Source organism: Melanotaenia boesemani, chromosome 8 (genome assembly GCF_017639745.1).
Source record: "Melanotaenia boesemani isolate fMelBoe1 chromosome 8, fMelBoe1.pri, whole genome shotgun sequence".
NCBI lineage: Eukaryota > Metazoa > Chordata > Actinopteri > Atheriniformes > Melanotaeniidae > Melanotaenia > Melanotaenia boesemani.
The window spans coordinates 15,336,644-15,364,295 of NC_055689.1; the positions used below are offsets into that span (position 1 = coordinate 15,336,644).

The window sequence follows — 27,652 nt, forward strand, 5'->3', positions numbered from 1 at the left end:
CCACCCTCCCCCATTCAACTTAAAATTAAATATCTTAAAATGGGCTTTAAAGTGACATTTTTCAGGATCTGACTTGTTGTACTCCATAATGCAATTCTTCTCTGACTCTAAACCAATGGTTCTCAAACTTTTTCTACCCTACACTATAACTATATAACTTACAATTATGTAACTTACTACAGTCATAATGTCACAGATGTGAGGGAGATGTCACATTTAGACCAAGAGCAAGATATCGGCCCTCTTTCATCCCAGTTACCTGTTTCTCCATATCTCCCTCTGTCTTTTCTCTCTTCTATTCATGCTGCAGTTCTTCTTTTTCTTCTTTATATTTTTAAGCGGTTGGCAAAAACGAATTGGTGCATCACTGCCACCAAGTGCAGTGGAGTGTGGACCAGAATATTCCTAAGAGCCCAAGCTGTCAAGACGTTAGTTTGTCTGCTACATTTGCTCAATCCCAAACACCCCATCCTAGCATGTTGCACGCCACCCGGGGGGGGGGGGGGGGGGGGGGGCGGGGGGGGGGGGGCGCCCCCCAGTTTGAGAACCACTGCTCTAAACCATTTTAAATAGTTTGTCCAGTCTGGTTTTTCTGTCATTGTTTTGTTTTTGTTTTTTTGTTTCTTTGTTTTTTGTTGTTGTTTTTTTTTACAAAGATGACACTGCAACGAATCCTTTCACTCCCTCAAACATTTTTGGTTAAGGTAACAACATGGTCACTGGATTACAATACCTCAAGTGAAGCCACAATAGCTGCTGGATTCTTTAAGATTTCACATTAAAAAGAAAACATAAAGAAAGAAGTTCACTTTTTCCTGTACAGCATATGTATAGATATTTATATTCATAGATATTTATATATAGGCGGGGTAGAGTATTGCAGAATTATATTGCATGTGGTAATCAATGAACCTAGACAGAAACAAGCAAGTATACAGTATGGGTTGGTCACAAATGTCTCCTTTCAATAAAGCTCAGATTATTCAGCCATCTTTGCCTACAGGGTTACAATCAGTACGCTGAGCAAACAACTAACCACGTCCCAAGATGATTCATGAAAACGGGGCAGTGCCACCATCAGCATGTCAAACCAATCATGCTTGACGATGCAGTGTTGAGTGTGAGTCCCTTCTTTGAAAATGGAACCAAAACGTAGCAACAGACTCGCGCACACAAACTTACACCCACATATATACATACACACAAACCAAATATATGGCTTCTAATGTTGAATCAAGGCAGTTAAATAAATGGCATTTTCTTCTATGTTTCTTTTTTAGTTGATACAGACACAACCAGACTTGGTGTTCAAGCTCAACTTTGGTTTGGGTAGATACAATGAATATATTATCCTTCCATACTTTTTTCATCAACTATTTACACATCGATGTAAGATCGACCAGCGGTCTAAAACACTAATTCTACTACTATTTTAAACAATATGAAGATGTGTGTTATTTTGCTACGACAGCTTATACAGAAAAATTACACTCAAAATACTAGAACACTTAAAATGTCATTGTCATTTGACCTCAAGTCCCTGATTTTCATTTTTAAGTCCAGCTCCTGCTAGATTGCATTGCATGGATTCTACACAGTATGCAATAGGTACATTTTTCATACTTTTCTTCATATCTTTACAGTAAAGACAGCAATTTACAGTAGGTGTTTGGAAGCAGAGTGAAAGGGGTGATACTAAGACTAAAGGTGTTGTCACAGTCAACAACACCAGTTCAACCTTAAGTTATACTAGTTTAATTGTATAGACTCCTAATCAAAGTGTCTCTTGACATTGAGTAGCTCTTTTCTTTCTGCTGACACCAGCACACAGTGCATCCAGGTTGAACGACTGGTGGCGCTGGCAGTAGTTAATTGGTCATTTAGCAAGCTGAGAGATCAGCTGGACTGACCTTAACCAAACAGATTCTCCTACAAAAAAGGCCTCTTTACTGAACTCTACCAGGGTCACAAGTTGGAAGACAGCCGGGATCTGGCAGAGTCTAGCTCTGGAAGGCTGACAATCGAATCTTTTTTGGGAACTCCAGAGTCTGGAGGTCCTGATCCAGCAGCTGTTGCTACTGCCCCCATTCCAGCAGGTCCACCAGGAGGAGGTGTGGAGGCAAAGGCCACTCGCTGTTGGGCTCCCGCCGATCTCCCCACCCCTGAGGGCCCTGGCAAGCTGTGGTGAGGGGGCTGCGGAGGGCCGATAGAGGAGTTGGAGGTGCGAGTGGAAGGTGGAGGGCTGGGAGCTGCAGAAGCAACTTGTGGTGTTCCCTCCTGAGGGAGTGAAGGCTGGGAGGCAGACAAGGCCCGGGTGTCCTGGCTCAAGCTGCTTGTATGAAGGGAGTGGGTGCTCTTGTGTGAGGCAGGCCTCTGCTGGGTCTGTGTGGGACTTGGTGCATGGTGCTGTACGAGGGACAACTGGGACCCAGAGGGTCCTACACTTGCCATGTACTGGAAAGTCCGTCCTGAAGCTGTGAGCGGGCTTTGAACTGGTGGGCTGGAAATTGCTGATCCAAATGCCCCTCCAAAGGTCTGGGGAGGTTGAGACTGAAGCGGAGACATAGAGACTGGACTGGACAAGTTCTGCATAACCTGGAACCTTCGCACCATACGAGGAGACTGCAAAGTCCCTGGACCCACCAAAGGACTTGCCATCTGAGGGCAGAAGCTCATGGCCACAGCTTGCTGCAATGTCGCAATTGCAGAGCCTGCCTGTGGCTGACCTGGGGGAGCAAAGATGCCACCAATAGAGGGGGTCATAGACATGGCCCGCGGCCGCTGGAGGTCTACCAATTTCACCATCTCACGGTCATACTTTACGATCTCCTGGATCATCTCATTCTCTCTGTTGTTGAAGACACCAGAGTTGAGATCATGTTGAACCTTGTGCATCAGGATGGAGTTCTTTTTACCTGCAGAAAGGTATGAAAATGTCAGCTTATCACAAAGTTAAGTAGTAGAGACAGGAAAGAGAAAAGACAAAACAGAGAGGACAGATATAAGCTGAACAAAGCAAAAAAACCAAAGGAAAAACAAGCAAAAAAGATAAACAGAGTAAATTATAGTTTAGAAAGAGAGAACCGTTAGATATTGTACGTGATGTCCTTCACACCAGGTACATCCTCTAGCAGAACAAGCCCTGAGGAAAATGGTAGTGTCATCCTGTACTCTCATCTTTTGTTACAGAGTCCTATTTCATTTTATGGGAACAGAGCATCTTATTTTACTGCTTATTTCTATATTCATATTCTGGAAACATTGCGTTTTCTTTTCTGTGCATTGGGTTTATATCAGAGGACAAAAAAATTTAATTGTATTAAAAATGCTGCAACATACACTATTTCTCAAAAGTTTGGGATCCCTTTCCCATTGGATTTGATGGGAGAGGGATCCCAAACATTTGAGCGGTAGTTTATATAATTTCAAGATGCTAAGTGTATTTAAAAGTTTCTTTTAAATAGTATAGTATTCTTTATAGTTAGATTAAAGTTAGATTTTTTTTTAATGCATATTGGATTGTTTAATGCATTATTGGATCAGAAGGCTCTAATCAAATAAATGCACCTTCTATCATTCTGACAGTTCTGCTATGAATCTGAGATTTTCTTTGGATTTTATTCGTCTCTCATTTTTCTTTTTTACCTATGCGGTCCAAACGGTCAATGGCAACGGTCTCAAAGGCTCGTCTCATCATGGGATACTCCTCTAGCACCTCATTGAAGTGGTCGACAGACAGAGAGTAGAGTCGACAGTAAGTCTCTGCTCGCACGCTGGCTGTTCGCCGGCCCCTTGTTAATAAACAAATCTCTGAAAAAGAAAGAAGAGGATTAAAAAAAATGTATAAATGGCATCACCTGGAAAATTATGTGCTAGCTAAAACATAAACCCCACCTCCGAAATAAGAGCCGTCTGAGAGTTTCATGGCAAGGGTGCCTTTGGTGATGACGCTGCATACTCCATGCTGGATGAAGTACATTTTCTTGCCAATGGTACCTTCCCTTATAATGTAGTCTTGTGGTTGGAATACCTCAAAACGCAGCTTGGTCAACATAGCGGTCACAAAGTTTGGCTCTGCATTGGCAAATAGTGGCATCGACGCCACCAACTTGCGACAGTTGAAGTTGACAATTTCCTGAGAAAAGGTCCATTGTTTAGTGCAAAAAAAGAGCAATGAAATATGTATAAAAAAGTGTGTCTGCCTGCATTAAGTACAGCTGAGTTAGTGTAGTGTAAAAGATCATCTGGTGAACAAGCAGCAAAAGAAACATCACTCTGAACAAAGATATCCTAAACACACAAAAGAAACTCTTTAACTGAATTTTCATTGCGTTAAATGTGTGTTTTGTGGGATGTGATTGTTGTATTTGTCTCACCTCTCTGAGAGGCTCACTGAGCTCTCCCAGGATGCTCTCCTCATCAAACATCTTGCCCTGGTATCTGTGCTCATAATAATCATGGATTTTCTGTCGGAAGTCGGCAGGCAGCTTGTGGAAGGACATATACTGCTCCACTTGTTTGTACTAAGAGAAAGGAATGGACAGAGATGATGTTCTGTTAATGCAGTGCTTCATACAGTAAGAGCTCTTTTTATGGACCCCCCTCTCAGCTATTTGTATTAAGATGCCTAACCAGCCACAGAAGATGCAGACTTATTTTAGCAAAGATGCCTTGTGCACATTGCTAATGTTTTGCATACCTTTGTCTGTGTGTGTGTGTGTGTGTGTGTGTGTGTGTGTGTGTGTGTGTGTGTGTGTGTGTGTGTGTGTGTGTGTGTGTGTGTGTGTGTGTGTGTGTGTGTGTGTGTGTGTGTGAGTGAGAGAGAGAGAGAGAGAGAGAGAGAGAGAGAGAGAGAGAGTTAGATGTTTCATTAAATTGTCTGTTCAGGGCTAATATTTAGAATATTTTACATTTTTCCTCCTGCCAGAAGAAGGCTAAAGGTAGTAATTAACTTATTCAGTTATCGAGTATTATGCAAATGTTACGTCTCTGTCACTTTTAAGGCCTAAAACAGACTGAAAAGCCGAATTTATGCATTGTATGACATGCTTTAAAATGGTAATGAACTCAAACATTGTTTAGATTAAGTGAATGCCATATTCATTGTCCTGTTGTAGAACTACAATGGTTACAATACTCACACATGTGACATGAAACTAATAATTAAAAACTATCAACCTAAACACTAGTAACTACAGAAAAGACATCAGACTTGATACACACATGGACAAAATTGTTGGTACCCTTCGGTTAATGAAAGAAAAACTCACAATGGTCACAGAAATAACTTGAATCTGACAAAAGTAATAATAAATAAAAATTCTATGAAATTTAACCAATGAAAGTCAGACACTGCTTTTCAACCATGCTTCAACAGAATTATTTAAAAAAATAAACTCATGTAACAGGCCTGGACAAAAATTATGATACCCTAGAAAAGACTGAAAATAATGTGACCAAAGGGACATGTTAATCCAAGGTGTGTTCACTAATTAGCATCACAGGTGTCTACAATCTTGTAATCAGTCAGAGGGCCTATATATAGGGCTACAGGTAGTCACTGTGCTGTTTGGTGACATGGTGTGTACCACACTCAACATGGACCAGAGGAAGCAAAGGAAAGAGTTGTCTCAGGAGATTAGAAAGAAAATTATAGACAAGCATGTTAAAGCTAAAGGCTATAAGACCATCTTCAAACAGCTTGATGTTCCTGTGACTACAGTTGTACATATTATTCAGAAATTTAAGATCCATGGGACTGTCGCCAACCTCCCTGGACTTGGCCGCAGGAGGAAGATTGATGACAAATCAAAGAGACGGATAATACGAATGGTAACAAAAGAGCCCAGAAAAACTTCTAAAGAGATTAAAGGTGAACTTCAAGCTCAAGGAACATCAGTGTCAATCGCACCATCCGTCGTTGTTTGAGCCAAAGTGGACTTAATGGGAGACGACCAAGGAGGAAACCATTGCTGAAAACAAATCATAAAAAAGCCAGATTGGAATTTGCCAAACTACATGTTGACAAGCCACAAAGCTTCTGGGAGAATGTCCTATGGACAGATGAGCCTAGGCACAACAGCTCTGTGATTACAGATGGTATGATAAAAATGAAGCATATGAAGAAAAGAACACTGTCCCTACTGTGAAACATGGAGGAGGCTCTGTTTTGTTCTGGGGCTGCTTTGCTGCATCTGGGACAAGGTGTCTTGAATCTGTGCAGGACACAATGAAATCTCAAGACTATCAAGGGATTCTAGAGAGAAATGTGCTGGCCATTGTCAGAAAGCTCGGTCTCAGTCGCAGGTCATGGGTCTTGCAGCAGGACAATGACCCAAAACACGACTAAAAACACCCAAGAATGGCTAAGAGGAAAACACTGGACTATTCTAAAGTGGCCTTCTATGAGCGCTGACCTAAATCCTATTGAGCATCTTTGGAAGGAGCTGAAACATGCCGTCTGGAAAAGACACCCTTCAAACCTGAGACAACTGGAGCAGTTTGCTTATGAGGAGTGGGCCAAAAAACCTGCTGAGAGGTGCAGAAGTCTTATTGACAGTTACAGGAATCGTTTGATTGCAGTGATTGCCTCAAAAGTTTGTACAACAAATATTAAGTTAAGGGTACCATCATTTTTGTCCAGGCCTGTTTTATGAGTTTAGTTTATTTTTTTTAAATAATTTTGCTGAAGCATGGTTGAAAAGCAACATTTGACTTTCACTGGTTAAATTTCATAGAATTTTTATTTATTATTACTTTTGTCAGATTCAAGTTATTTCTGTGACAGAAGACAAAATAAAGGTTCTATACAAACGAATAAATTACCAAAGAAAAAACATCTTAATTTAGTTGAAAGTAGTTAGTTTGGCTCCCAGACTTTGTCATAAGCCAAGAAGACAAGGATGGACAACAGGGGTGTGAAAGTAAAGAATATCCTCTTAATAAGATGCTAGAAAATCAATTCAAAACATTAAAAGAAGGTAATAAAATCTTGAAATCAATTGTGAAATGGACATGAAAATAGTTAATGATGCCAAGAGAAGTTATGTTAAGATTTTTGCAATAAATATCTGAATTTGCTTCTCCACAGTTTAAAAATGTAGAGTTGAAGGCAGATTGTCTTTTCTATTGTTGACAAAAGTCAGATGTTAGTGGGTGTTAGTCTTCTTTATTTTATTTAAACAGTCAAATTACTTGTTTTCACATTTTAAAATAAATTTGTCTTAGTCTTTGCTCGACGGTGAGAGCTACAGTTCATACAGGGGTGTCATGGCTCTGTGAGTAAATGGTAAATGGTAAATGGGGCTGAGTAGAGTGTTCATCCTGCAGCCCAAGGGTTGCCGATTCGATCCCGGCCCGTCGAGCTTATGTCGAGGTGTCCCTGAGCAAGACACCCAACCCCTAATTGCTCCTGATGGGTTGTAGTTGAGCACCTTGAATGGCAGCTTCCGCCATCAGTGTGTGAATGTGTGTGTGAATGAATAATGGATACACAATGTAAAGCTCTTTGGGTGCCTTGATAAATCCATTAATCCATAACAGTTAGCACACAGCCCTTTGATGTAACCAACTCAGAAGACTAACTAGATTGCTGTATTTCTGGATGGCTTTTGGTTTTTGTTGTGTTCACTGACGTTACCCATGTTTCTTCAGTGATGGAAGTCTTCCCTCATGCCATAGAGCGGTTTAAGAGACAGATGTCTTACAGCAGAACATCTATTAAAGCTCAACGTCGAGCAGATGGCATTTACGCAACACAATGTGCAAAGCAAAGTCACCCCAATTCTTAAACCTTTCCTCCCACAGGATGCATGCATACACAAACAAGACACACGAGTGGTGCAGATTTTTCTCTATACATCACTCTGAGAGGACAAGACATTGTGTGTGTTTTAGGGCTGTCCTTGTCCGGAGACTTGGGACATCTTATCATCAGAGGGCCACTTTGCAGAGACAGACAATCACTTTACCGACATCTCATGAGTCAGATGACTGCATTCAACTATGAACAACTACCCACTTTTACTGTAAGTAAATTCCTTTACTTCATACAATGCACTGACGCAGTACAAATAGCTGCACAGCTGAAATAAACACTCTTGACCTTTTATTAGTGCTACTTAAACGCTAATCAATGTTGGATCAATAGAAAGTGATCAGCTTTGGTTGTTGAGATGTGCTAATTACAATCTATTCAAACCAAGAGACAAAAAACTACATGGCTAGACAGCAGAGAGGGGTGACTGAGAAGTCAGCTGTTGAGAAGAAAATATTTTTTTCTTTTACTTTCAGACCGTGTACCCTTCAGAGCCAATACAGCTGTCAAACATCATTTTGAGAGGTTTGTAGCTTGGTATGCTCTGTTTACTCACAACCTTCTGGCCTTAAGGAAGTTATCATCCAAACCAGTTCTATCCAAGTGGTCCTAAACAATCAGCAGCATGAGTCAAGAAACATTCCCTGACAACTCCAATAGGTTTCCATCAGAGCAGCAAATTAATCCCAAAAGTGAAAGGTTCCAGGTTCACTTGTGCTGCAGACATCCCTGTGTCAGTGGATGTGTCTGGCCAGGGGCCCTGAGAAAAACAATGAGGCCCACCTGCTCAAGCGCAGTTACAAGCTCTGAGTGCTCAAAAGCAACATATAAAGCCCTACAGAGAAAAGTGCTTATTATCGGAACCGTCTGCCAGCTCCTCTGCTTCGAAAAGAAAGCACATTTTTGGCAAACAAACATTTCAGGTTGTTCTCGGTTGAATGCAAGTGTACACAGACAGATTCATTGTTTTGAATCCTATAGAGCAATAAAATCTGTACTTTTTATTCCCTGACTTTATAACTACAGCACAATAATATTAAAAGGACCCAAGTCACGCCAGTTCTCCAAGTGCAGATGGCCTTTTTATTGAACCAAAAGCAGTAAACTAAAAACACTTCATCCAGTGAGTACTACTGCATGAGTACATTAGATGCACAATATATTTAATTATAATGTTTTTCAGACATTATATGCTGCATTATTAGATTCTTACAACACATTGTACTGTAAGACATCTATATGCTGATGATACAGTCATTTACATTTACACCTATGCTCTATCCATAGTAGGGGCTGTACAAGATCTTCAGGCTGCATTTCAGTCTTTAATTGCCCTTCTGAACTTAAAATTGTTTTTAAATGTTCAGAAAACAAAATTTATGGTCTTCTCAAAAGCCCGATCCCCATTAGGTGATTATAACATCTCTACCTCAGATGGGAAACTCATTGAGAGGGTTCCATCATACAAGTACTTGGGTATATGGATTGATGATAAGTTTACATTTAGTGTACACATCACCACTTTAATCAAAAAGCTCAAAGTGAAGGTTGGTTTTTATTCTAGACACAGATATTGCTTTTCTTTCAGCGCAAAGAAAAAACTTGTGAATGCTACTTTTCTGTCTGTGATTGATTATGGTGATACCTTGTATATGCATGCAGCCTCATCAATTTTGCATAAACTCGATTCAGTGTATCATGCATCATTACGATTTATAACAAATGCAAAATCCCTCACTCACCACTGCACTCTTTATGATCTGGTCGGTTGGACATCACTAACCACTCGCAGAAAACATCACTGGTATTTTTTCATCTATAAAGCAATATTGGGAAAACTCCCAGGATATCTTTGTGACCTACTCTGTGTCAGTTCTGGGAGTTACCGGCTCCGCTCTTCGAATCGCTTGCTTTTCACTGTTCCCCGGTCGCTCACAGAGTTGGGGAAAACAGCCTTTTCCTATTCTGCACCATGGACATGGAACAATTTACAAAGAGACCTTAAACTGGAATCATTTATTTTAGTGGATAAATTTAAGGCAATCATAAAGTGTGTGGTGAAGGAGACATGTGTTTGTTTTTCTTGAGAGGCTCACTGTGTTTTTAAATAGTTGTTTTAAATCTTAATGTGGTTATTTTGCTTAATCTTTATGTATTTGTAAACTGTATTTGGCTGCTACTTTGGCCAGGTCTCTCTTGTACAAGAGATTCTGAATCTCAATGGGACTTCCTGGTTAAATAAAGGTATAAATAAAAAAAATAAATAAATAAATTGTAAAAGTATATCATATGACACAACACTTTTTACTGTAAGTGACTGGATTTAACATATTGTATTACCAGCAAACAGCATTGTATTTGCAGTTTTCATTATGTTAACCTTGTTAGGATTTTACACATTTAGAAACATTATTCTAGTTAATTATGCCAAATTTAATACATTGTAAATGCTTCAAATCTTCTTTTTAAGGAAAATATAATATTTAAATTGTAAAAAGCATTTGTGTCTTTAAGGGGTAGGTAGACATGATAAAGTTGATTTTTTCAAAGGATTTTAGATATTTGTTATTCATGTGCCCCTCAAGATGGTGTGTAATAAAAGAAAACTAGAAGCACTCAGAGAGCACAGACCTCCGAGGAGCCATAGGGTCACTCGCCTGAGAAAAACCCCAAAAAGTCCAACAGCCCACCACATACTCCCTATATTATAAACCTTCTGGATCACCAGATCAAAGTCGGATTATAACATCTGCGATGACGATTTTTTTTTTTTTTTTTTTTTTTTTGCCAGTGATTCTGGGAATTATCTGATGAGTTAAAAGCTGTAATGTAATGTAATGTAAATCCCAGTATGGGGGTAAATAAATATCAGCTGACACACAATTTTATTACATGTTAGCTCAGGGGTTCTTAAACTTTTCCATGCCAACTCCCCCCAAACAGCATTAGCTTCTGGCCAGGGACCCCCAAACACACAAATAATGCTACAAAATATGTAAAGAAACATAAACTTTTAGATTTTTTTTAGACTTTAATTATTACACTTGTTTAGTGTAAGAAAATTATTAATCTTTTCAGCACTGTATATCACTACTGAATAATAAACTTTTCAACAAGCTTTTGACAGATAAGAACAGAACAAAAAAATAAAAACCTCTCTCATGTCTGTTTTTGTGTGTATATGTGTGTGTGTGCTCGTGTATGTGTGTGCCAGTGTCTGGGAATGACAGACATACACTAGTGGGACACTAGAGTCCCCAGACAGAGGACTCTTCTCAGGTAATCTCGGTATTTTTTTATTTTTTGCAACAGCAGCAGCAGAGTCCTCCACGGCAGGACTGCTGGTCTGCTCTTTTGGTCTATTTGTTGTCAAAAACCTGTCCATTTTGCACTGGCTAGCTACATGCTAGCTTGAGGAGCAGGGCAGCCTGATAGGAATGATAGGTCTAGGCCCCTTGTTTAAAAACCTGATAAGTAAAGGTTGAAAGCTAGCAAGTATTTGACATTTTCTATTTGAAATACAGGCCCGAAGTAATCCCACATTCTAATTAATTCATTATTATTTATTGAAGCTTTGTCTACTTCTGAATGATGAAAAAGGATTCAAAGGAAAAAACAGTTGCCTGTAAACGCCTCCTTTATAATTTGTTTTTAATACTGTGTCAGAAGGGTGTTAAAATGACCCCCTCTGGTTCTAGGTGGTATTGGTGATTGTAGTGTTAATAAAAAATGCTGGATTCTGGCTGTGATCCCGATCACCCCCAAAATCTAATCAGTTGTTCCTTATTTGTAAGATTTTCTGAAAATGTCATCAAAATCCATCCATTACTTTTTTAGTTATGTTGCTAATAGACAGACAGACAAAAGTACACCACCAAAAACATATCCTCCACCCTGGCCGAGGTAAAAAAAAAAAAAAAAAAAATCATTATAGTCATCACCTGATTAACATATTTCGATACTCCCATTCACAATAATCCCAAGGAGTTAAAAGAAAAAGAGAGAAAAATTAACTTATTTGTTGTTCAATAGATTTTATCTTTCATTCAAGACAAACCTTCAGTTTTGACACAGTTGGAACAGCTTCAGGCTTTATTCTCATGGTGGTAATGGCCCACTGGTACAAGAGACCCCCTTTTGGTGTTCACGTGATTTATGGAAGTCCTCTTATTGCATTTGCACACTGATTAAGATAAAAAGTTAATCAAAAGAAAGTTTTATTATTCTAATAGTCCTCAAGCAGGTGACATAATGCTTGCAAACCACATGAGGACCAGACGGTGGTGAAAGCTCATACAGAACATTTACATGATGCTAGAAAAAATCTGATTATTGTGTTACTATTGACAAGACCGGAAACCAGATGTTAGTTTGACTGTACTTATTAACATTTCTCAAAATCAGACTGACACACTAAGACAATGCATCAAAATTATATTAGTTTGGTTCTGAAAAGTGTTCAGCACTTTGATCGACTTCATCTGTGCTGTACAAATAAATTCAAATTTTATCCCCACCATCATAACAGAATTGGACATACTTTGGTCAATGAATCAATTCTCCACCTGTGCTTGGATGCTAGAATAAGGAAACTTAGTGAAGTTAAATAGCCTAGCTGAGCCACAGTACCAGTCAAAGTGACTTTAGGTGCAAACTTAACCTTGCATGTACTGATAGTCCTTTATTTTTCAGTTCCACTTAACTGGACTACAGAGCCACAATAATAACAAAAAACCTATAAAGTCACCCCTATGGAGTCGCATCAGATTTAGTTTGTGCAGAGGGGAAGTTGGTGGACTATGACTGCAGATTGTTCTGCAATGGAGGTGGGAAATAAACCCTAGAATCTGCCCAGAAATACAACTTTCTGACTGAGGTTGTCACTGAAAAAGCTTCCTTTATTAACATATAATAAGTCAAACATGAAACAAACATTTGAATGAAGTATCCATGTGAGGGAAAAGACTCCCCTGCACAGCTCCTTTTTTTGGAGCTTCCCAACACAAGGTCTCACCTGTATGAGTGACACTGCTTCCTGACATCTGCAGATGGACGGCGGCCTGAAGAAATGACCCTGTGTCACACCTCTTAACCGACATGTCAACACTAACTGAAGCTGCTTTGCCTCGCAGAGAACAGAAGAGATTAAAAAAATATGGCTGAGGGGAACTCTGCCAGAGAGGGGAAACCTCACACAGGTAGCAGCCAAGCAGACATAAAGCCAATTCCTGTAACTCGTGACTCAGCTAAGTCTGAACTAATGAGGCAACTAAAGCCAGACTGGACGTAAATGGTGACTTTTTAATGACTTGACTTTAGTGCAAAGTATTGATCATCAGGAGGTGACCCTGAAATGTTAGCAGAGAGGGAGCACACATTTGGTCGGTACATCACAGCATTTAGATAAGACTGCTAAACACCCAAATTACACCGAAAGTTTGTTTTTTGCTTGTATGTGGCGTTAAAACACCCCACTGACATTTTGCTATCTAAGCTGCTGTTTAGGATTTCTCAATCAAAGAAAAATGGGGAAGAATTTTGTCTTTGATGACATTTCAAGTTTTAAACCAGCCATCAGCTTTTTTACTATTCCCTCCTCTCCTCTCATCTTGCTCATTCATTCCACAACTTCTCCTCACAGGAAATTCTAATTTGGTTCACCCCAAACGATCGACTGAATGTATAATTCATTCACTTCAATCCCTGCTAAATCGCATGATTACAATATGAAGCACATTTACCAGAAGAAAGGGAAATCAGATAAGTGGTAAATCAGAGCTTGTCATGTCTGTCTTCAATTCAAAGATGTATGCAGAGTGAGTAACTACACACTACAACATTCCATACCTCGCAAAGTCTCATTAAATGAAATGAAGCTTCTAAGGAAATGCAGGAAATCCTATAGCTCATTCAAACAGAGACAACCAGAGGAGACTGGGTGATAAGGGTTTGTTCATTAAACACAAAGTTGTTGTTTTTTTTAACTAGAGCAGAGAATCTGGCAGAAGTGAAAAGACATAGTTTTTGTTGTAGACATTGGCCAGTGTCTTTGCAAAGTCAGCCTGCTTCTGGGTAATTGGAGCAATCAGTGACAAGCAGTGTGACTAAAAAAAGGCTGTTGTTGATGGTAGCAGAACAAAGAGGGGGAGGAAGAGGAGGAAAAAACAATGTTGAATACCTTTCCTGTGGCGTATCATCAGAGCGAGCTCAGACTACTGTGTGTTCTCTTTCTTGCTGACTGAGCTTGGTGCCTGCAACAGCAGCTGAGGGGAGCTGATTCAGTGTAAAACCCTGAGAGGCGATTAGGAGGTGATTATCGGTGTAACAGGTGAACCTGTGGAGTTAACTAATCTTCTTTCTGTTGCGCATCGTAAAAACTGAATCCCTGAATCTAACGGGAATTTTTACCAAAAAAAAAAAAAAAAAAAACTAAACTAAAACAACTACTCAGTTTCTGTACTGTACTGTATGTGCTAAAACAAAACAGCAAGTAAATATACCAGTCAAAAGTTTAGACACATTTTCCCATTAGATTCCGGGAAAGTGTGTCTAAACTTGTATATTGTAAAATAAAAATAAATAAATAAAAGAGTCTAAGGAAATAAATAATTGTATCTTCTCCTTTCACATTATGACATATCACAGTAGAAAAAGTGCATGTTTAAACTAAAGAGATTTATAGCTGAGTGCTAAATGTTGTCCATGACATGGGCTCTTCCCTTTAAAATAAGCTGACTTGAAACAAAAATGTTTGAAAAGCCCCTGAAATATTCCCAACAAATAATAGCTGTACAACAAAATGGAGGTAATGTACAATCATTTAAAGCAGCTGCTAAGTAATCTATCAACCACTATGAGCTAAATGTAATTACCATATTAATTAAACTGAGCTGTGAAATGATGCAATGCACTGACCAGCTATCCATATCATGAGTCTATAAAAGCAGCAGGAGAGAAATAGTCTTAAAGATTACTACGTGAGAAAAAAAAATCATAAAACCATGAAAGAACCCACAAATGTTTGTCATAGATTAAACAGCGCATGCACCAAGGCGTTGTTCTTTTTTCTTCTATGCTGAGTCTTTCTTTGGAGTTTACGTCTGAAGTTGACATACTTTCATATTGGACATGAATGTGATGCTAATATTAAGCCTTCAGTTGTTTATTTAAACTGTTCTTTGTGGATGAATGATTGTATAACTTACATCTTTGATAGGAAAAACAATTATTTGGTACAGAGGTTTTCATTTATTTTGGGTTTTCCAAATGCAATACATGATAATAACTATAAATGCAAGTTGAAAAGTATTCAGTGCATATGCACACCTAATGTTTGCTTGCATGTCCCTTAACAAGCTGCACAAGAACTGACACTGTAGTGTTTTTGGCAGAATTCTGGGTCAGTATTACGATAATTAGCTGATTTTCTAACCCAGACATGAGTTTTATGCCTAGTTCACATATTTTTAAAAAAGAGGCTGAGGTTAGGATTTTTAAAAAAAATCAAAGACTTCATAAAACCCAGCAAACAAACAAACAAGCAAAATCCCTTATTTTGCCTCCCTTCTAATTACAAGAATCTGCTACACATTCACAATCAGGAGCCTTAAAGTACCTACTTAATCAAGAGCGAGGAACAGCCCAGGATCAAACCCACTTCTCTTGCACTGCGGTCAAACACATAACTAACTGAGCCATACATGCTACTACAAAACTGGTTTCACATATTTGTGTTGGTCTTTTTGTAACTTTTGTACATCTAATGAACTTAGGAGAGAAGTTCTAATGCACCTCTAAACAGGTGATGTAGTGAACTTCCCTGGAGGCTCTCTTTTCCCCCTCGATCAATCAGCTACCTTTTTACAGATGCCAGTCAAGGCTCTTGAGAAATTGTGGTAACCAGTAGTGGAAAACCAGGGGGCCATTACCAGTTTACTAAAAAAGGTCTGCTTTATCATGTCATGATTAATCATTTTATAATCAGCTGTAATGTCTGTTCAGGATCATGGTCCAGTTGGAGCACCTGACTGTGTCCAAATTTCTGTTTCTGCTCCTTTTCTTTGTCCCTTTCTTTTCTTTGTTGTTGTTTGTGAAGGACTGTCATCCATCGTGGGCAGCAGCTTCTGGTGGTCCAGCAACTTCCAGTTTATGGGATATCTGTGTTTTGATGGTTTCCTGTTTGTTCCTGATCCTCAGATCTAACCTAGTTTGAGTCTTTTTTTAGATGTTAGCAAAGCCACTACATTTCTGATGACTGATGTTGTTTTCCTGATTTCCATTCTGTTGACAGCATTAAAGCAGTAACAGAAAGGACTCTTTAGACAAAAATACATAAAAGATCTGTTGGACCATGAATATGATTCATTTATAATTATGTATTTCCTGGTGAATTTAAGTCATATTACATAAAAAGGGTTCATGTCAAAAGCCAAAAATGTCTGAATCACAAACTGATGAACCAAAGCTTTTTTTCTTCACCTGACTAAACATGTAGATTTGAGTATTGTTGTGCTTTTTTAGTGAAGGTACACAATAAGATGAGATGAAACAAAGGTCCTCCACCAGAATACAAACTGTAAATCTTATAGTTTAGGCTCATTACTTAATTGATTCTTAAAGCTTTTTAAAGGGAAAAACGGGTGAGTACTGGATGAACATCACCAAAAGTTTGATAACCTCACAAAGACGTTTGCCAACACATGCCAAACCAGCAGACTGAGATTAATTTCACTTATCACTAGTATTGTATAATATCACCCATATTTCTAACTATTGTTAAAACCATCTGAGCTCAAAAAGGTAGAAATCATTCCAGTTTAGCTCAGCTTCAGAGAGAGAGTAAAGAAAACTGTCTCTCACCAGTGGTGTGGTCAGCAAGTTATCCTTTCTGGGAATGCAAAGGTCCAGGATTTAAATTCTCTGACTAACATTACTTGTTCAAATGCTCACACTCAGCTTAGATCGAGATCATTTCTGCTTTACTCTGGTTTGTTTTCCTTGCTACATTCACTTTGAATCTGAATAACATGTGATTGCTTCTTTGTGTGTAGGTCCGCTTGCCCTTTGTTATGTGTCACTGTTACTTTGTATAAATAACTCATAGGTCTCTGCACCAAACCCATGTAGCCATATTCTCTCTAAATTCAAGCTGACATTACTTCTGGGCTGAAATGGAAACCTCCACACAATGCTAGCTCCATCGACACTGGGACTGTAACAGACTGCCAGCAGCCTTGTTTTGCTAACACCCTCCAAATGATAAAAATGTCACTTACAGTCCTTTCTGGAGGCATGGCAAATCCTCCCAGCAGCATCAGCCACAGTGGCATGGCTAGCTCTTCTCTGCATTTTTCTTTTCTTTTTTTTTTCTTTTTTGTGAAATGCACATCTTCAGCTGTAATACTAATCCCCAAATAAAGAAAAAATCTGACAACTGGGCATAAAACGACCTCTGAGGAAACACACTTGTACTTCCCAAAGCAAAAAAAAAAAAAAAATCTGTGATGGGATGAGATCGTGTTCAAAAATGTTTAAATGCATAAGAATACATATCAAACATTTTCTGATGTCGCAGTGCAGACGTTTCTCACGCCTCAGTTTATCCTTAAACTGAACAGAAAGAAGCTGTTTGAAGATAAAAACAAGCTTATAGAAGTAATTAGAGCACTTGAATGTTTCTTACTTTAGTTTATTGCCACTGCTCAGACTCTATAATGTCACAAGATGTTTAAACCTGAGGGCAGAGAGCATCACCATAAGGAAATAAAAAGGGGGTAAATAACTATACATTTCAGGGGCAGATTGCCCATTTTGGCAAACACCACTAGGGAATAAAAAAAACAGTGTCCATCTGTTTTGCCTTTTAACTTCTATTATCCAAGACAAATGCTAAAGACAAGTGCTCCAGTTAGCACTTTTTGTGCTGAATTATTGTCTTCTAAACCATTTATTTGCATGATTTTCTGTAAACTGCAGGAGTTCAATGGCAGCCAGATAAGAATCAGAGAAAAACACTAAACTCTTATGTGAAACACAAAGCATTCAAATATCCAGGGCTCAGTCTCCCACAGGTTTCCCCTCCCCCTCACTTTGCTCCCTGTAGCAGCCGGGTTGCAGTATCACTGCACCTTTCAAGGACACCACCACCAGGAAGGATAGAGAGAACGAAAGAGAAGAAAACAGAGGGAAATTTAGATCAGAAGGTGAGAAGAGAGTGAGAGAAAAAAGGAGATAAAGCAGTAAAATAGGCGGACCTGCTGAAGAGGTAGAGGTGAAGAAAGGAGGGGATGACATCATGTAAAGTGGAGATGGTTATAGATAGAGAGTGCAGGTGGAGTGAGACCCACTGAGTGAGTTATTGGGAAGCGACAGAGAGAAAGGCAGCCATGGTTGCTTACGTCACCTTCAGGATGACATTGGCAGGACATGCTGGTCTGCTGCCTCATCAATTCTACCACTGCCCAAGGGGACATCAAATCGTGCACACACACACACAAGCATAGACACACATAAAGTAAACGCCCAACCCCTGGCAACGTGGCTCTACCTGGCCGAACACACCCGCAGCTTCTGATTGGCTGCTGACAGCCAGCAGCACTCCCCCTGCTCCCCAGTCAGCAAGACTCTGCTTGGAAACAGAGTGGCTGAGCTGCTAACACCACAGGCCATTGCTGCAGCACTGATTTGCGTTGCTCCGATCCTCATCTTAGTTTCAACAGACGTACAGCTATCCACAAAAATACCACCTCTGGACAGTAAATGTAAATAAGTGGTTTAGAGCAATAGTGTCCGATAGCTATAAGGTGATACCCTAAACATATTTTTCTCGTGTTAGCTGATGTTACACTGTGTTGCTGCACCACAGCTTATTACAAAAAAATCTGCTACATAAAATACTTTAATTAGCAGCAAACATTTTAAAATGCTACGTCAGTGTAAAAGGAAATCAAAACAAAGAGTAGCATGCAGGGTCCAAGATTATAACCTGCCAACAGCTTAATGAGGGTAAATCCAGAGTTTGGAAGATTAATAAATTAGAGTCACCAGCCAGGAGGGTAGTAATTAATTTCAAGTAATAACACATATTATGCAATAATAATTACAGAAATGCATTGTTAATGTGAATAAAATCAAATTAAAGCTGCTTGTGTATATTTGATGTATCCCAAGTGCTAAACTAAGATAAGAAACATCCTGAACGTGCTGGTCAATGCTAGATATTGAGGTATTTACATATCAGTATTTTTTTGGACTTTTATTCATTATATATAATAGTGTCGGTCTCTATTATCATACTGTGTTGATTCTTAATAAGATTATGAGTAACATTATTCGTATTTATTTCATCCATGCTACTATGTAAAAGATGAACGAAAGAAAATACTTTAGTAAGATTTGAAAACTAAGACTATATCAATACTACTATATGTTGGTATTGGTTGCTTGGCAACCTGCACAGACCCCAGAAACTTACTGGTCCCATCCTATAAATCAATAATGTAGCAAAGAATTCCCTGTCAATCGCCAAATTTAAACATTTTCACCATTTTTGCATGTTTTAATTCAGTAGAGATACATCTCTACTGAATTAATTTATTCTTTGTATTCATTTATTACAATGCATATTGTGTTGTATTGTATTCATGTATTATAAAGAGCAGATCATTTTTGAACAAAGCCATGCTGCCTGTTGCTAGTCTACATGTTACGTTGACTTTTCCAGCTGCTAGCAATTTTTTTTTCAAGGGATTATTTTTCCTTTTGTTTGTAGAACAATTGGAGAAGTAACATACTTTTGACTTGATTACATTCTGTACAAACCTTTAAGACTGTTGTAGGCTATCTCCTGTGGTTCTGGATTAAGATATATATTTAAGCACTGCATTATTTCATGCTTGATATGTCTTGATAAGAGTCTCCGTGACGAAAACGTCCATCTCTTTTGATAAATCAATGAAAGGTAAGAGGTTTTTGTAAGTACTCCTTTCTTTCGTTATTCGACTTGCTTTAAGTTTTCCATATCTAATCTTCTCATCTCACTGTTGGGAGCTAAGTGAAAAATGCATTTCCCAAATGTCAATCCTTCTTTCCTTTCAGGGGATATTTGGGGAGTTGGATCATGAAAGCACTGAGAACATGAAACAGGATTGTTTCCTCACCTTTTCTTGATACTGTCGTCTGGAGGAGTCCAGGGACTGGATCAGAGCTGTCGCATGGCCAATAAAAACAGCGTAGCAGGTTGCTCCTACAATCATACTCAGCATAGTTAGCCAGATGTCTGACAGACTCTCTGGGGCCTGTCGACCATAACCGATGCACAGCATGTGGCTCATTGCCTTGAAGACAGCAAAGGAGTAAAGTTCTGACCAAGTATCGTTCTGTTGAAAGAGAAGAAGAGGGGTAAGTAAACAAAAGGTTAAAGACAACAATTTTAACATTGATGGGCATGTCTCAGTGGAAGTTAGTGACAGAAAGCTAGTAGCTAGAATAAAGCTTTGGGGACAGTAAGGTCATGAAATAACTCATACAAATGAGAACTTGAGGGACTGTGTTGCATTGGTAGGAAAGAGGGAGGAAGTGGAAACAACATCAGGGGAATCCTCTGCGGCCTAATCAGTGAAGCAGAGATGGTTTGGAAATTATTTCCTTAGAGAGGAATGATAGTGAGAGGTCATTAAATATGCCCTTTCATAGCTGCGTGAGTAGAAATCTACTAGAGGCGGTGACAGCCATGCAGCGTTCACCAGGCTGCCTCGGTAGAGGCTCATGAAGAGAAAACCTTCTTTAACTTACAAAGACGCCTAAGAATCTTGTTCAATGACACTGAGAACATGTGATGATGAATACTTTACTAAATGTAAATTTAGTGGTGAAATACACCCCTGCATGAAAGATCTATGATTACTTCTTTTGTTTCTTCTTTCCAAAGCACTGAATGTTGGCTTCTGTTAATTTAAACTTAACCGAAGACTGATGTGTGTGGTGAAAACAAAATTAAAGAAAAAAAGCCTAGGTGTTTTAATATATTTGTTTTTCTGCAAAATGTACCTATCTGCTAGTGTAATTAGTAAAAGTTAAAAACAACTTGCTAATAACTCCTTTGAGCCTGGCTGAACACAAAAACATTCACACATGGAGACACACACACCCCTCACAATATTTGTATGAGATTACAAAGAGCCCGCAAGCTGCACCCAGAAAGTAAAAGAAATTAACAACTCCAAAACTGAGTTTGTGGTATTTCCATGTGTTTAGAATTATGGAAACTCTTTCACCCCATAAAGATCAGACAATAAACAAATACTGAGATCCATGGCCTTTAGAAAAGTGACCATCTATTGATAAGTTAACAACAATCAGTTATGGAAAACTTATACAGATATGTTAATGTCTTGCAAGAAAAATCCTACTTTTACAACAACATTACTAGATTGATATGACTAACAAAAGAACTATAATCAAGATGACTGAGGTAGATGTGCTGTGTTAGTCCTATTATCATCAGCATCATTGCATTAGTGGGAAATCATCACTTTATTCAGCAGGTTACTAATATATTGTATTTTATGAACAATTTTTATAAACAGAAATTATGGGGATTAACAGAAGACAAAATTTCCTTGTTAAAAAAAAAAATCATTTTCAAAGACACAGGGGGTGCTGGCACCTATCCCAGCTACCACTGGGCAAAAGATAAGGGTACACCCTGAACAAGTCACCAGTCCGCCACAGGGCCAGCAGAAAGACAAATAAAATGTTCAGTCACACATAGTTCAAAAGAAAAATTATATTTTTATAAAAAATTATATTTGTAAAATTATATCATATTTATATCAACATAATATGCATGACATAAGCCAAAGCATGCTTACGTATAATTTGTCTATACTGTGTTCTATTATACAATATCTTTTCATTATATCATACTGTATGAAGACTTCAAACCAAATCCCTAATGCTCCTGTGCTTAAATCTTGCCACTTACACAAGATCCATAAATTAAAGTAAATTTAAGTAGTTTGATGTACTCATGAGGGTGTCTTTATTGCTTTACTCTTTGCCATATGATTGCAAGTAAATTTAGAATTGAAAAAGAGTTTAAAGGATAAGTTATTTGTAGATATTGCTCAGAGCTTTCAACAGGTTTAATTTCTCCCTGATGTTTTTTTTTTTATGCATTGATAGACTATCTAATAACTGAGTGATTGAAAGGCCTCTGCATATGAGTGGAAGAGAATCAAGACTCCAAAAATAAATATAGCTCCACCAAGTGGGCTGAGACTAAATGGAAAAACAGACAGAGAAACAGTGGAGTGAAACAGATTGAATAATAGATGACTGATGAGCACTTTAACTCTGAAATAGCACAGGACAGAGAGCAGAAGCGACTCCATATCATCCTAAGTCTCAACTGTTCTCCTCAGAGGTTTCAGTTTAGGAACAATCTTTGCTTTGTCGGTTATCAACATCTCCATTAGCTGCAGATAGTCTGTTTGAACTTAGCTGATAGCACATTGGCTTTACATTTATCCTGCAGCAACCTGAAGTGTGTCTTTTTATGCTCTGCTGTAACCTTGCTGTGCCATGATGCTTTACAAAATTTACCTGTCAAAGAGAACAATGTTGCTAAGTAGGTCAAAATATAACTTAAACGGATGCATTGCATGGCAACCAATCCAGTATTTCTCCAGATATTTATCTCAGAACAACAAAGTTTAAGTTATACCATTGGGACCATCTGAAAACTTTTAGGATGATGAAAGTTATTAGGATTCATCCCCTGAAGCATTCATTTCTGTGACTTACATCTCTAAATCAATGATAAAAACACATCTATGCTCATGAAAATATATTTGGAAGGGTTTTTTTTGTTTGTTTTTTTTTGTTCGTTTGTTTTTGTTCTTTGTTTTTTTGTTTTTTTGTTTTTTTCTAATTCTAAAACTGCATTGATGTACACTAGCTCCACATTTTTGCCTCATTTAAGCATAGATCTATGAATATGCAGATTTTTCCCAGTATCTATCTGCACCATCTGCTCACCTTTATTTTGCTCTAAAACTGTAAAACTACCATGCTTATAGCAAGTTAACACTAGGGTGATTCAGACACATGTTTGAAGCAGAAACTGAATCTAAATAAAATCATCAAATTGTACGGGGTCATAAATCTGTGATTCATAATGGAAATGTATTTCATTGCTCTTTACAACATTAGAAACATACATTATAAATAATAGACAACATTATCTTTTGGCTTAATTTAATGTGTTTTTAATGTCAGATAAACCTTGTTCCAGACAGAATAAAGTGGTTGTTGCAATCAGTTTTTGTGAGTATTGTTCCTGTGTGGGAGTTGCTGCAATGCAGTTGCAAGGTGAAAGTGCTCATTCATGATGCTAACGGCCTATTACACTGAAGATATGCGGTGTAGCACATTGACAGCCAAGTTAACAGAGTTAAACACTTGCAAAGGATCTTTGTTTGGCTATCAGCTCAATATCTGCAGTAACAAAGTGGTGAATAGGGCAACAAAACATTGTTGTGCGACACAACCATAAATGCTAAAACTAAAAAATGCTAAAAAAAAAAAGGGCTGAGGAGTAAAGGACAAAGACTTTGAATGACCTGGAACTGAAGGAATGACTTCTACAGACTAAAGCACACACTGGAAAGTGGAGTTATGCATATGTGTCTGATGACTGATAAGCTGCACAATTAAAATAATTAACAAAAAATAATCAACACATGTAACAAAGTGTCTGTGCTGGCAAGGCTAGGCAGCCACTGGGTTAGTTAACAAAGGTTAATCTGAGTTAATTGAACAGTCAGTTCTGTTTCCTGCCTTCTTTATGCGGGTCTGATTCAGTGTGTGTGGTCTCTTTACAGCATGTGTTGTGGAAAGTGAAATGTATTTATTCTGAATGTGAGGCACAGAGTGGCTGCAGACCGACGGTTCATTTTAAGGTCAAAAGAAAATGAGTCTGTCCAGCACTGACATCATGATGTGTGATGTATAACTTTTATAAGAATTTGTATTTTTGTGGCAGTTTTGTAGATCTTGGACTTTTATATGGACATCAGTAGCTTCATGAGGCTGTTAAAGACCACAAATTATAGCATGTGATTTGTGGCATAGTCCCATAAGGCATTAAGCATTTTCACTAAGTAATACAGCCTCTCCTTGGTTAAATCACACCAGAACAAACATTCAGGGATAGAACAAGGAGTGTCACTTCATAATAATATATTTAATAGATAACAATGAATTCTAATATATATTGTTTGATATATTGTGTTTTATGTCGGTTACATTATATATACATAATCATTTATGCTGAAATAGCAAAAGTGAAAGAGCTCCTTATTAAAGTGTTTTATTAAATCTTTTTCCTCAGATATGGCAAAGCTCTTTCAGACATCATCCAAAAAGAGGACATTATGAATATAAAGATGAACGAATAATCTTTTTTCCATTTTAAATACATTAAAAAAACGACTACCTCAGATTATTTCAGTGCACTGTGGGGAAAATATTTCATTAGATCCATTAGTTCTTGTACTATAAATTTGTAAGACAACATTCTTCTTAGACAGTAATATGAACTTTACATATCACTGAACTAGACATAGTATGCTTTGTGATTAGGAACCCGTTACAGTCAGAGTGCCTTCGCTGGTCCTTTCACTAATTCCATATGTGACAAACTGTCACTTGGTCTTAATGTTAGAGTAATGTCTTAGTTCCCTACAGCAGCATTTCCTTTTTTTCTGTAGGACATCAGTGAACTTAGCTCTTTGAGAGTCATCAGAGCAAAACCACCTCTGTGCTTATAGGTCTGCAACAGTCACATCTCTTGACAGTCTATTCTCCTCACCCAGTAAACAAACACCACCTTTTTTTCTAGTCCATTTGCAAGAGTCAGGCAGCAGCTTTCACTTTTCAGGGCTACATGCTGTTACTGGCCGGATGTTAAATCAAATCTGTAATGTCCTGCAGCAGACTTATTATACTGTTTGGTCGGACTAATTGCTGAGAGTAAATAAAGCAATTTAGCACCATACATGGTGATTATTAGCTTATCTTCTCCATGCAACCAGACCACTGTAGTGCAAAGCTCCTTCTTGCTGATGTCAGTGGGGAATAATGGGAAAGATACAGCTCTGTGATGTGGATACAGAAAAGGATGGGTGCAAACCTAGTTGTAATTACACAGTTGAATCTATGCACCCTGTGCTTGTCAGCGCTGCCATCACTATTATTACCACATTGCATCTGTTACACAGCACGTCTCATGCAGCTCTCTATCACTGCTATTAACTTTAAGGCAGATAAAGTTGTGTGAAGCTGATTAAAAATAAACTATAATGAAAATAGGGGTGGAAGTTGGGGTGCACTGCTAAAACAACCTGTTCCCTGAAATAGTACAAGTTTGTCAGAATCCAATTACTTGTTGGTGGATGTCATTTAGAGGTAGAGCACTCTCAATGCCCTCCATGGGTTGTGCCTGTGGGCCCCACACTTCCAGAGCCACTGTAGGGTGCAAGGCTTGATAGATGGCCTTGCTCCAGCACAATGGCTAATGTTACAAGTTGTCAGCCACTCAATAGGGGGGTGGTCTCAAGTGGCTGTATACAGTCAGTACTGTGCTAGAGCAGCCCTTTCAATCGAAAGTGACGGTTCTCTGGAGACTGGCTGTCTTTGATTATACAGCGAGGAGAATGCTGGAGGAGTCAGTGACCTGTCAACCCCAAAATCCATCATCCTGGACTTCAAACTTTGCCTGTATCCTGTATACCGTCTATAAAAGCGAGATATTAAACTTTTGTTGAAGCTGTTGTTGAATTACACAAGGAATACTTAATAGGGAAGGTCACAATGGTTTATGCCATTTTTACAACAAACCTATAACATTTAAAAAAAAAAATTTAATAAATTAAACTTAGTTTATTTTAGTATATTCACACAACAGATCTTTACTGATAAGTATTCTAATTAATAGTTTATCTTGTGATTGTTAAACTTTAAATGTATACATTAAGGATGTGAAAGGGTTGGTTTGTAATGTCTGATAATCTAAACAAAAAAGAAACAGCTACTGAGATCCGAAAATAACATCATATTTTATATTAAGTCTTACTTATGCTTGAGAAAATGTATAAAACAAAGAAAAAGAAAAAAAAAGAACTTATACAAATCTAGAATCTGAACTATAAAAAAAATGTAAGAGGTTTTTAGGTTTTATGGTTATTAAGTGTTTTATGTTGTTGTTGCTGTTTGTTTGTTTTTACAAGAGTTTAGAAAATAATGTGATTAAAGTTAAAGCACGATTTTATAAGTATTTATAAGCCTGGTTTTCATGTAGTAGACAGCTCCTATACACAGAGAGAGTCTCGGGGTTCAATAGACAGGCCTCCACTTATCATTGTCTATATATATCTGCAAACCTGCTTCTAGGTTAAATAAACATTAAATCTTTTATCATTTTACAGGTGTAATTGTTATAACTTTTACATTTAGGACTCTATTTAGGTTTGAGTAGTAAATGTAACTTCCCGTTTTGGAAACACATTTATTCTTCATTTCCTGAGATGATCAGTTAATATTATTTCATAATATATGACAAACATCACACTCAGAGGACCACCTTTTCCTAATACTGACATCCCCAAAAAATCTGCAATTTTCTTCCGAACATAATCATTCATTGATGAACTGATTATTCAATTGATTAATCAGTTGATTCTTTGGAAATTCTGTTATAATTAAAATTGTCTGAGTGTTTCACAAAGCTGGTAAACAAACCACAATGACCAATCCCACCAGTATAGCAGCTATGAAACAATCAAATGCAGACAACGTAAACACATTGCTGTTGAATTCATTTAAGTTATTCATTGTGTCTCATTAGCTTTGCAGCTGTCTTGCTCTGTGAATAATGTGCAAATCCAAATCAATTGTTCACAAAAATACTCTGGCACATCAAACAAAAGTAATCCCTTTCCCTCTCACTAACATGACTAATAGGATTTGTTTTAAGCTAAATTACTTTTGTACGGCCATAAAAAACAAGAGTCAATGGTTACATCCAGAAAAACATCACATCTTAAATTTACGAGAAGTCATGGCCGATCCAGGCAACGGGCCTCATTTCCCAACTGTTCTTATCAACAAATTTCTTCTTAAATCCTACTTACGAACATTATTGTGGCACTCTTACGAACATCTGAAAGCCGTTCAAACAAAATTTCTGTTGTTTTCAGCTGTTCATTAAAATACAATAACAAAACCACAGTAAAGTATTTGTCAGATTTTTAAATAACTTAACTGACTGCTAGTTAAAATAAATACCAGTACTGCAGATCCAAATGTTATAATTTCCCTCAAGGGAAAATTAAACTATTTTTCCTCCATTTCCTTCATTCAAGAACAAGTTGCAGTCAAGAGGGATGTAATTCTATTGCTGGTCTTCCGAACACCATCAGTGCAAAAGACTGCTCACATCTGTTCCCTCAACCCATAAGAATATCACTCCATAAATGTCTAAGTCACCTGTGACTCCCAGATCCACCTGCTGAATGTGGCCTTAATAATTAAAATGTACTACAGCAGTGTCTTTTTTTATTATAGTAATTATTTTTATTAAGAAATCAATGTTATTTCCTGGTTCATAACACCTATCAGACTCACCTGGAGGATTCATCAGATGCACCACTCGCTCTGTAGGTAAACCAGATCTTAAAATGATGCCACAGCATAAGGAAATTTGCTTTACAAACTGTATAAGGTACAGTAGGCTCTGTAATTAAAATGTTATTATGATTTTTTTTTTGTTGTTGT

The 27,652-nt window shown here is 38.0% G+C and overlaps 1 protein-coding gene across 1 annotated transcript in view; it reads right to left on the reverse strand.

Moving 5' to 3' along the window:
- Positions 1 to 604: 604 nt before the first annotated feature.
- LOC121644728 (potassium/sodium hyperpolarization-activated cyclic nucleotide-gated channel 2-like) overlaps positions 605 to 27,652 on the reverse strand; it is a 35,920-nt gene continuing 8,872 nt past the window's right edge. Inside the window, exons 4-8 of the mRNA XM_041992886.1 lie at positions 19,975 to 20,193; positions 4,377 to 4,523; positions 3,895 to 4,135; positions 3,646 to 3,810; positions 605 to 2,915 (exon numbers count right to left, since the gene is read on the reverse strand). Coding sequence (XP_041848820.1) covers positions 1,966 to 2,915; positions 3,646 to 3,810; positions 3,895 to 4,135; positions 4,377 to 4,523; positions 19,975 to 20,193 — 1,722 coding nt within the window. The 3' untranslated portion in view covers positions 605 to 1,965. The remainder of the gene's footprint in view (positions 2,916 to 3,645; positions 3,811 to 3,894; positions 4,136 to 4,376; positions 4,524 to 19,974; positions 20,194 to 27,652) is intronic.